General features: G+C 35.0%; 3 protein-coding genes across 3 annotated transcripts; 1 reads left to right on the top strand and 2 right to left on the bottom strand.

The window, feature by feature from the left end:
- The first annotated feature begins 319 nt into the window (after positions 1 to 319).
- LOC130957899 (probable pectinesterase 68) lies at positions 320 to 3,823 on the top strand. The gene is made up of 5 exons (XM_057884741.1): positions 320 to 694; positions 1,007 to 1,196; positions 1,418 to 1,624; positions 2,550 to 2,788; positions 3,584 to 3,823. Exons 1-5 carry the CDS (start codon positions 387 to 389, stop codon positions 3,738 to 3,740), a joined length of 1,101 nt encoding a protein of 366 aa, XP_057740724.1. The 5' UTR covers positions 320 to 386; the 3' UTR covers positions 3,741 to 3,823.
- Positions 3,824 to 5,065: 1,242 nt separating this feature from the next.
- Positions 5,066 to 5,760, bottom strand: LOC130956407 (40S ribosomal protein S30-like). The gene is made up of 3 exons (XM_057883446.1): positions 5,590 to 5,760; positions 5,360 to 5,497; positions 5,066 to 5,276 (listed from the first exon to the last, which is right to left on the bottom strand). The coding sequence occupies exons 1-3, from the start codon at positions 5,666 to 5,668 to the stop codon at positions 5,230 to 5,232; spliced, it is 264 nt and encodes an 87-aa protein (XP_057739429.1). The 5' UTR covers positions 5,669 to 5,760; the 3' UTR covers positions 5,066 to 5,229.
- A 2,437-nt stretch (positions 5,761 to 8,197) lies between these two features.
- Positions 8,198 to 9,603, bottom strand: LOC130954472 (zinc finger protein ZAT9-like). The gene has a single exon (XM_057881215.1). It carries the CDS (start codon positions 9,435 to 9,437, stop codon positions 8,502 to 8,504), a length of 936 nt encoding a protein of 311 aa, XP_057737198.1. The 5' UTR covers positions 9,438 to 9,603; the 3' UTR covers positions 8,198 to 8,501.
- Positions 9,604 to 10,949: the final 1,346 nt, after the last annotated feature.

The following is a 10,949-nucleotide window of genomic DNA, read 5'->3' as shown; positions in this document are numbered from 1 at the left end:
CATAAAAAGGCTCAGCCTATCATCTACGTTGCCCCCTACAACATTAAAAACGACCGTTGCGTTGGAATCTTTTATTTATTCTAAAAATTATACACAGCAAGCATGATGCACCCAAATAGCTAGCTAGCTACCGTCTCCTCACTCTAAATATAAAAACCCACACACAAAAGTAGTGCTTCTTTCTTTCTAATTTTTCTCTTGCTTTCATTAACTTGTAATTATTGCACTCTCTACTCTACCGTGTGTATATCCTTCCAACATTTTTAGTTTATTTTTTAATTTTATATTACACAGTATATATATACACTACATTATTATTATTACTCATTATTCAACATTCCAAGTCTTCTTCACGTTCGATAGATGCTATTATCTGATTAACAACAATGGCTTGTCTCTCGCTGCAACTGCTGCTTTTGTGTTTCACCACTCTCACAATTCATGCGACAAAGGTGACATGTGCAGAACCCTACCATCACCGTAGCACCCTTAGAACATTGTCTTCTTCTTCTTCTACCAAATCCTCCTCCAATCATCGTCGGAACCACACTTGGGTGGGACCAATAGGTCAGCGCGTAATCACCGTTGACGTCAACGGCGGTGGACAGTTCCGGTCGGTGCAAGCTGCGGTGAATGCCGTCCCAGACAACAATAGAATGAACATACTGATCCAAATCAGCCCGGGATACTACATGTATACACATATCAATTAAGTTCTTCATTGCTCCTAGAAAACAATGCCATTATTACCCTCCCAGCATTGTTTGCAATTTCATTAAAGTAGAAATCCAAGTACAGTCTACTTCACGTAAAGTTGATAACCGACTACTAGATGATTTGACTAAATTTTCATCAAATGATTATCAATTATCAACTTCCCTTAAAGTAATTGTACCTGAGTTTTCTCCTTTCATTAAACATACTACATTTATTTTTTAATTTGGTATGAAGAAAATAAAGTAATAAAAGAATAATGTGGTTGATATTGGGAGGTTGTTGGGTGCAGAGAGAAGGTTGTTGTGCCCGTGACGAAGCCGTACATAACGTTTGAGGGAGCGGGAAAAGAAGTGACGGTGATAGAATGGCATGATAGGGCCAGCGACCCTGGTCCCAACGGACAGCAACTGCGTACTTACAGAACTGCTTCTGTCACTGTTTTCGCCAACTATTTCTCTGCTCGCAATATCAGCTTCAAGGTATACACAACTCTTGGCTACTCTTATCATGTCTTTATTATTTAAAATTGTTATACAAATTAAAATGTTTCACTAAATTTCTTAATGAGAAATTCTAAGTAACCAAATATAACATAAGCCAACTCAGTTAACTCTTTTTTGTTTTTAATTTTGAAATTTCAGAAAATAGGGGTAATAGGGAGTTATACTTGTTTTCACGTGAATAACTATCTTTTTGACAGAACACAGCGCCAGCACCAATGCCGGGGATGCATGGCTGGCAAGCGGCGGCGTTTCGAATATCCGGTGACAAAGCATACTTCTCAGGCTGTGGATTCTACGGAGCACAAGACACTCTTTGCGACGACGCTGGCAGGCATTACTTCAAGGACTGCTATATCGAGGGTTCAATTGATTTCATATTTGGGAATGGCAGATCCATGTACAAGGTAATTAGTAATTAAATTAATCTTTAGTTTTTTATCCAACTCTAATGGTATAATTGATTTTTCGTGGAAAAGGTACTTCTCTTTTGTAGTGGCAACACAGATAAGATCCAAAGGAACTGTAATATATGCTAAAGATATGTAATAAAAAAATGTTATTTATACATTAAAATTAGCTACTAACTTCGATTAAATATATGTATAATTTAATTTATTTTTAATGCGTATTTATATTCTAATCTAATGACTGATTTTAATATATATACATTATAGTCAAATTTTATATCACGAGGTTGGATTAGGTCAGAGACAAAGACAAAGATAGAGAGGATAGGGAATTAGTGGTCCTGAATACATGAAAAAGGTTAAAAGGAAACGAGCTTTTTTCTTTTTGTCACAGTGCACCTTTAATTTGTGTCAGCTTAAAAGAGAATCAAAAGAAGCACACGCTATATTATATGCACATGCTGACATGCATAATGGAACATAAAATTACATTATATAATGAGACATACGGACACATCATTCATAAAGCACTAATTAACGGCTTCTTAATAGGATATAATTATTTAAGTAATAAAGCATTCATAAAATTACATTATTATGCATATACCTTTACCTCTTTTTCTTTTTTGTTTCTTTCAAGTAAAATAATTTTAATTAAACCCTACATCCATGTCCTTAGTGGCGTGTGTTTATACGTAAAAGAGAATCATAACTGAAAATGCTGATATTTACGTGGAGAGTAATAATGCAATATGTATGTATGTATGTATGCATTCTGGTATGTCCTACTCAAGATTGCTTTGGATAAAGTTCATATATATAGTTGAAAATTGATTGGTAGGTTAAGAATATATTATTATTGATTTTTTTTTTTTTGGACTTATTATTGATTTATTTGATTATGACTTATGAGGTTACTCAGGATTGCCAGCTACACTCAATAGCAACGAGATTTGGTTCCATAGCAGCCCATGATAGGAAACAGGAAGAGGAGAAGACGGGCTTTGCATTCGTGAGATGCAGGGTGACGGGCACAGGCCCGCTCTATGTGGGCAGAGCCATGGGCCAGTACTCCAGAATTGTCTACTCTTACACTTACTTCGATGACATTGTTGCTCATGGCGGCTGGGATGACTGGGACCATGCCAACAATAAGAACAAGTAAGCCTCCTAAATTTGCCCATAACAAAACTCTATTCATAAATTCATCACTAGTTAAGAACATATTGATATTAATTATAAAAATATATATAATTCACCTATTACCAATATACTGAATTACTGATATACTTGAAAACTTTCCAAACTTATTAACCCAAGTCAGATGATTTTCCAAGTACATTACCTCTTTTGAAAGCAATTTTATACTGTTTGAATTCAGAAATGTTTCAACCAAACATTCAATCATAATAAATCATGTTAACCTAATTAGCTAAAAAGAATATGCAAATATAAGATTAGCAGGTAGGTCCCCCCGTCTCTTGTGATTTTTGACTGATGATGGAGTACGGTCCATGACCAATCCTCATGAATCGGCTTTGGATGGAATTTTGACTATTCAGTGACCCACTTGTATTGGGTTCGTAACCTCTTCTCTTCTCCCTTCTTTTTCGGCTTGTCCTCCATACTCTAATGATTGTTAAAAGAACATATAATTGAAGATAAAAACAAATAGAAAAATGAAAGAAAGAAAGTACTATATAATTATAATGTTATTTGTACAGCAACCGCACATCTTATGTGGATCTGGAAATGAGATTATCACAATGGTGTTGCTCAACATAATTTTATAATTATTGTTTATCAAAAATGTTATTTATACACTAAAATCAATTACCATATTCATATATAAATATATATTGCTCAACATAAATATATATTGTTTAACTAGTGATTGATTTTAATATACGCCTATCATAATTTATATATCTGAACTGAATAATTCCACGGGAACAGGACTGTGTTCTTTGGAGTGTACAAGTGTTGGGGGCCAGGAGCAGAGGCAGTACGTGGGGTATCATGGGCCAAAGAGTTAGATTTCGAATCTGCCCACCCATTTCTCGTCAAGAGCTTTGTCAATGGCAGACACTGGATTGCACCTTCTGATGCCTAGCTATATTCAGCCCAATTGTTGGAAGGGGATAAAAAAAAAATAGACACTGCATCAAAGTATTGAAGGATAATTCATTCATTTGTTCTCTCTTACAGAGGGACCATTGTCAATGTATTGTATTGATTATTCTTTCTTTCTTGCTTTTTATTTATTATTATTTATTTTTTAAGTGTATTGATTATTCTTTGATTAAATACAAATGTAATAAACCGTCAATTGTAACAGAGCTATACTTGTTTCAAATAAATATGATACGATTAAGAAATTAAAATGGTTTTGATGATATTGCTGCTTTAGAGTTTAGACTTTAGAAGGTCTTCGAGTCTGGCCTTCAAAGAGGAGAGTCATTCTTCATTCTTTTGCATTTGTAATGCCTAAAATATGATATTTTAAAGGAAAAAACTATAAATTGCTCTAATCAACTTGGTTATTAACATATATGCAAATAATATAGGCATGGTTTATTTAGTTTTTTAAGTGCTAGAGACACAAGGTGGTCAACCTGTGTGGACGAACCAAGCAATACTCAATTTCTCTTATAGGTGGCAAAGACTCCGAATTATATATAACATTTAGGCCACAATTTCTACAAACAAAACTAGTACAAGAAGTGTTCAATCTGATAACAGCAGCACTAGCTATGATAATTTTAAACCGAAAACAAGTAAAATTTCTTTAACAAACGGAAAATGATGAGTGACACATAAAAAGAGATGGAACAGAGAACAAGTATTATGGAAAGCATTTGTATTGAAGGTAAGCCTATCATAGAAGATGAATGCATTGTCATAGTGTGATTCACTGTAGTTCATAAGAATTTTGAGCAAAGGAAAACGCACCACAGTATTGCTGAAAGTGGGCACAGAATTACCAACATATAAATTTGGGGAAAACAAACTATGTGGACCAATCGTAAATCGTAAATGGGTAAACAAATAAGGTCCACAGAGTGTACCTTAGAATGATGTTGCAAGTTCGGGTAACGGAAGAAAAGGAAGGGAAGAGAAGGAGGACTGAATATTTCACCTTCCATCACACCTAATGTTGCAAACACACGCTAGTAGAAAACACATACATAGCCATAGCTTTGAACATGTAAGAACATGGGGAAAACAATACTTGAATCGCTTGTTGTAACTAAATTCTAGAGCTACTATATAGATATATATACCAAGTCATATTTGTGTCAAGGTGCCACAAGTCAACTGGTTAATTCAGCATGAGGACCAAATTAAGATTGTTATTTCGTTTTTGCTGAACAGCATTGATTGATAGCAAAAGAAAAGAGCATAGGCATTTCAGCACTAAACTTAGAAAGAGAACTGTTTGCAAAAATAAAAATATGGTTTTTATATTAAACTAGTAACAAAAACACATCGTTCAAAGTACATAATCAAAACATTAACTTGATTAAGAAGGGGTAAAAAAAAGTAACTAGCGACATAAATTTAAATCTAAGGAAGACGTTGATTGAAGAAGCATGTTACTCTCACTTCTCGGACGAGTTGGGACCCCTCTTCTTGCCGAATCCAACCACTACAAATTAGAAAACCCAAAATCAGAGACAGTCGGAAAAAATGGAAAATAAAGCAAAATTAGGGTTTGGAAAAAGGGCATACCGGCGGTGACGAATCGGCGATTGTACTGCATGCGCTTGTGGGCACGGCCACGCGGCTTCTTCTTCTTGTCCTGTTTAGCAACCTTGGGAGTTTGACCCCTCACTTTTCCCGCACGTGCAAGTGATCCATGAACCTTACCTGCATATGCAATTCAACTTCATCATCTTCATACTCAGAAAAATTAACTACACGGCACCATGCATTGTTGAATCGGAAGTAACGTAACTTACCCATTGTTGTGAGTTGTGACGATGAAGTTCTCTCCTGCTTCCACTCGGTCGGTCGGTCACTTGCTGCGGCAATCTTCATCAATCATCGCCGAGTTCTGCTATTAGTATTGCTTCCGTTAGGGTTACGGTTTTGGGCTCCTATATGTGGGCTTCAGGCCCTTTATGTTTGCCATTCTACTCAGCCCAAAGTATGCTCTTTGATCATATTTGTTGGAACACTCTGCTGGCCCAAAACAAACATCGGGAAGAGGCCCAAATTACCAAAAATAAAAATACAGCGCCAAACCTTTAACTGGGAGCTGTTAAGACAAAAAAACTAGTAGTTGTTATTCCAAAAAAATAAATAAATAAAAGAATTTTAGTTCAATTTATGGAACATCTAATATTTGAACATGATTATTTTTTAAACAGGAGTCTAGGAGCATATGAGATTGCGTTTGGACGATGAAAAAGAAATATGGAGAAAGTAGAAATAAAAAAATGTGAATAAGAGAGAAACAACATAAAAGAGAAATGCAAGAGAGGGATACAAATTTATTATTTTTGACCATTACTTTTAGTCATCAACACAATTCCTTTAGTCTAATAACCAAAAATAATAAATTCTGCTAGTCTTATAATATTTTTCCACATAAAATTTACATATTTTTTTTATTCTTTTAAAATTGCAAACAGATAATATTTATGTACATATTTTTCTAAAATAGAAAAATTTTCTATTTCCACCTATATTTCTCAAAAATATTTTTCTCAACCTCAAAACAACAAAATTAATGTGTTGGAATTGAAAAATCTCTATTCTTTTAATTCAGAGAAATGCAAATAGTATTGCAGATTCTTTTAATTCAAAGAAATGCAAATAGTATTGCAGATTGTATGGCTAGAGTAACTGTTTCTGACGTGGACATTCACTCGAATTGGAATTAACGATGGAGTGAACTTCAACATGATTTAAATATGAATCTAGCCAATTAATTTGATTTTGTCTCTGTTTTTTTTTTCTTTTTTTTTTCTGTTTAGTCACAAAAAAATCAATGAGATTAATGTGTCATTGTCCTCCCATGTAATCTACACATGAGTTTAATTATAATCAAAGTGTCGGTTACGTTTTTTTTGGATTTTCTTTTTCAGTCTCAAACTCAATTGCTTTGCTGTTATTCAAGTTGTTCGCCAATCCATTGCTTAAAGGACCCTGTGAAGATCCTCTTGACTTAATAACCATATATAACCACATTATCACTATATATCCTGATTTCTGACCTATATCCTAGTAGGAGGAACTCTACCAGTCTACCTCGAATGATCTACTTGATGAATTAGATCCATTAATTAATTAACTAATATTCTTTTGTAAAATTTCTACAATAATTTTTTCCCTCGTTGAGATTAAAAACCAGGACTAATCTGTTAATAGGATGAAAAAGAGAAAGTGAAATCGATTTTTAATGTCAATTGTAAAATGATTTTCCAAAACGTGGAAAGAGCAAGATTAGGAAATAGTTATGTGTGCCTTTCGCCACTTAGGCTTAATGGGAACTTGTGAAGGGTAGCATTTTGAAGCTGTAAAGTTCACACGATAGGCACAACGTAGCAAAGAGGCTGGGAATAGACGACAATTTTGTAACGTAAAATTTGTCGTTTCCCTTTTGAACCTTTTTGTAATGCGCAATTACACCCTCCATTCTCCAAGTTTAACTCCAACGCAACCGCACCCTATAGAATACAGATGCAATCTATACAAAATGACCAGTAGCTTCTCTTCGTGTTCGTGGATAGAATTAATAATGAAAAAGATTCTGATAGGGTAGAATAATTAGCACCGAGCTTAGTTATAAAATTTTCGTGTACAAAGAAAATAGAAAAATAATACTAGGTGCCTCAAATGAATGAATCACTATATGGCTGCTAAAGTAAGCAATGCATCACATGCACGATAAAAATGTCCCCAACACATTTTTAAAGTTGTATTTGAAGAGCTATTGGTCCTCATTGTTGGATACTTATTTGTTTATTTTTTAATCCTTTTGTGAAGCATATGATCTGTTGCTTAATGCTTATACTTTTATCATATGACAAATCTGACCGATTCTTCGATAAGAATAGTATGGTACCTCCCCATTTTCTACGCGGATTCTCTTCAACCGAAGATAAGTCTTTCCATATAATGAAAACTAACCAGAAATACACTTATCACTTACCCGAAGAAAGTACTAAAAATCAGAGAGAAAATTCAGGTGGGGCTTTCTAATTTATACTTGTTCAACACCAACGGCATCCCAACACAAAGGAAACGAATTCGCTTTGGCGCAGACACATGTATTAGGTTTCTTTCATCATTGATCTCAATCTCATGCTTCACGCAAAAACAATAGAAACTTATATTGCCAATTTGCCACTACAAAACACTAGAAGCAGATAAACAAAAATGGGGCTAATATGAAGGGTGAAAAAATATAAATAAAAATTTTAAAAAATAGTAAATTAATATTAGAAGGACAGGTGAGACACCAAGGAGGAGCAGGACCAGAGCACAAAAACGGAATTGAAGCAGTTTCAGTACTTTCGAAGCAGAAAGCTGCTGGTCCACAACAATACCAAATCCCGAAACTAAAAATAAATAAATAATAATAACAAAAAAATTACACACACAACGAGTTCTTTTGCATTGCAATTGCAAGCATCACTGTATAAACTAAGAAGATAGATTGAGATATTCAAATGTGTTAGACTAGGTAGTAGCATGTAATAGGAGACAGACGGTGAAAAACATCAATTATAAGCTATGATTGTACCATCAAAAGCGTTTGATCTAACAATAAACATAATCAAATCATCTCACCTACTTTAAAAAAAAAATAAAATAAAGAAAGATTAAAGTTTACCGAATAGCATCTGAAGGATGTATTATGCATTTATGCATCGGAGAGAACACTAAGGTCGTCTTCTTCAGGTGGAGCTGGCAAGTTGAGATCTATGAAGCTTTGTTGTTTCAATCTAAGATTAGCATTGATAATGGAAGGAGGAGAAGAAGAAGAAGAAGATGGGAGAAGATGAGATCTCTTATGGCCACCGAGTGCTTGACCCGACCCGAAAACCTTTGAACAATACGGGCATTGAAAGATTCTTTCACTTCCATCTGCTTCATCACAGAGGCATATGCTTCTGTGGCTCCCCAATGCCCCTGAAGATCGAAACGTTTTCCCACACTTGTCACACTGCAGACGATGATGATGATGATGCTTCCCTCGAAGAACCTTCTTGTTCTTCAACTTCATCTCTTCTTCTTCTTCAACACTCGTCTTTCTCCATTTGTCCCTTGACAGCATGATGAGGCACATGGCCAGGTCTTCTTCCGGCGAAGTATCGGAAACGGAGCTAACAGGCTCTGCTGCCTCTGTTGCTATTGATGCTGGTGACTCCATAAAACTCATGAGCTTGGTCCTCTTGTTTGTAAGGTTGATAATGGAGGATTTTCGTGTACGGTTGGATCGTCTTCGTGTCCGAGTTGGTTTGTTCTTTGACTCAGTCTCGCTCTCTCTGTCTTGGACCACTACAGTAGCATCATCAGCAGCAGGGAAAGAGAATTCAGGATCTGCAACCCTGAAACTTCTCTTTGGGTTCTCTCTTAACCCATATCCTTTTTCTTCATCATCATCGTCATCGTGCTCTGATTCTGAAGAGGAAGAAGAAGAAGACGAGTACTCAAAAGAAAGTGGTTGTGGTTGAGGAGGTGGTTGATGAGGCTTGGGTGGCAGAGGAAGCGTGGCTAAGTGAGCCTTCATGTGACCACCGAGGGCTCTGCCATTGGCGAATGTCCTCGAACAAAGCTTGCATCTGTGCCTCTCCATTTTCCACAATGAGAGAATTGGTGAAAACTGAAGAGAGAACAAAGAAGAAAGTGTTTTTATTATTTATGTGACGAAGGGAATGGAATTGGGAACTTAAAAGGAGGAGTAGGTAACAAGCATTCCTCCACCAATAAGACCGCATCACCCAAAAGTTATGCAAATTTAAAATATAGCATGAAAATGTCAAAACTAATTTTATTTATCTATCTATCTATCTATCCATCCATGGCATTAATTTATTATTCCGCTGGCAAAAATTAAGAAAGTGTGATCGTTTACAGGAAAAGAGATATAAGTAACATGCAAAACTTGCCTGCTGCTGGATGGAATCACTTTTTTATTTATTTATATTTACTGCTTTCTGTTGCTCTCTCTCTCTCTCTTTAAAGTACTAAACAAGCATTTGCGTATGCTCCTTTTATTTTGGATCTACATTTCTATGCATCTCTTTTCTTTTTCCTTTTTCTTTTATGTTAAAAGGAAAATAGAGAAATCAGATGTTAATGGTGTGCTTAGAGTGATGCTTATTAAGCGAATTACCAGTTACTCAAATCACACGGAATATTTCCTTCTGCTATGATTTAGTGGATGGAAATTGTTGGTGCAGTAGCCCAACAGAATTTGAACCTATGCGCATCCTTTTATTTTATTTATTCAATATGCTTTTCTTTTTCCTTTTTCTTAAAATCTGTAACCATGTATTATTAGTTAATTACAATATTTGATCGTGGTATGCAACTCACTAATCCTGAATGGTTGACATTACTCAGATTGCAATGTTACAAACATGACTTTAATCGGTTTTCGTATGGAATATCACCAATCACGGTAATAAAGACAGATTGTTCATTTACTTTTTTCTAACAGATTGTTGATGTTCATTTTGTATTTATCTTTAAAATGTATTTAGTATATATAAAAGGTAAAGATAATGAAAAATAATTTTTTTTACCAATTTTTTGCTATATAATTAGACACCTTCAATTTTTGTAGAAACACAAATAAAAGTTTTAGTAATTCCATTATACAAATAACTTATTAATTAATGATTGTTTTTTTCCGTCTTCATAGCTTAATTACGCTTTAATTATGCATGATTTTGAATAGTGAAAATTCAGGTACAGTCGACTTCACGTGAAGTTGATAGCTGAGAGCTGTTAGATATAAATTTAGTCAAATCAATCAAATTATCTAACGACTATCTATTATCAACTTCACGTAAAATGAACTGTACCTGAGTTTTCACTTCTTCCTTGATGTTTTTTTATTATTAGAAATTGAAAAGGTCCTCTTAGTTGATTATTGAAAAAAAAAAGTAATTGCGAGCATGATTAACGGTTTTATATGGTACTAAGTAGTACTAAGTAGAGAGCAAGGAAAGAATTGGGTTGGCAATGGTGTCAGTGCCATCTGTCCTATAAATAGCATGCTGAATGACAAGCTGTCGCAGTGTCGTGAGCAACGTGATCACACTCACACTCACAGTTATCCACTGCCTTTGTGCCTCCCTCC

The sequence above is a fragment of the Arachis stenosperma genome, chromosome 10 (assembly GCF_014773155.1).
Source record: "Arachis stenosperma cultivar V10309 chromosome 10, arast.V10309.gnm1.PFL2, whole genome shotgun sequence".
Lineage (NCBI taxonomy): Eukaryota > Viridiplantae > Streptophyta > Magnoliopsida > Fabales > Fabaceae > Arachis > Arachis stenosperma.
The sequence above is the reverse complement of the archived record's forward strand: the minus strand, read 5'-3'. Positions and strand labels throughout refer to the sequence as shown.

Bases quoted from the DNA above. Each gene is read 5' to 3' on its own strand.
- LOC130957899 (XM_057884741.1), top strand. From the start codon at position 387: ATGGCTTGTCTCTCGCTGCAACTGCTGCTTTTGTGTTTCACCACTCTC. The intron at 1,197-1,417 runs GTATACACAACT...TCTTTTTGACAG, and splicing joins CTCGCAATATCAGCTTCAAG to AACACAGCGCCAGCACCAAT. The intron at 2,789-3,583 runs GTAAGCCTCCTA...CCACGGGAACAG, and splicing joins CATGCCAACAATAAGAACAA to GACTGTGTTCTTTGGAGTGT.
- LOC130956407 (XM_057883446.1), bottom strand. From the start codon at position 5,668: ATGAAGATTGCCGCAGCAAGTGACCGACCGACCGAGTGGAAGCAGGAG. The intron at 5,498-5,589 runs GTAAGTTACGTT...TTGCATATGCAG, and splicing joins GTCACAACTCACAACAATGG to GTAAGGTTCATGGATCACTT. The intron at 5,277-5,359 runs GTATGCCCTTTT...TCTAATTTGTAG, and splicing joins TCGCCGATTCGTCACCGCCG to TGGTTGGATTCGGCAAGAAG.
- LOC130954472 (XM_057881215.1), bottom strand. From the start codon at position 9,437: ATGGAGAGGCACAGATGCAAGCTTTGTTCGAGGACATTCGCCAATGGC.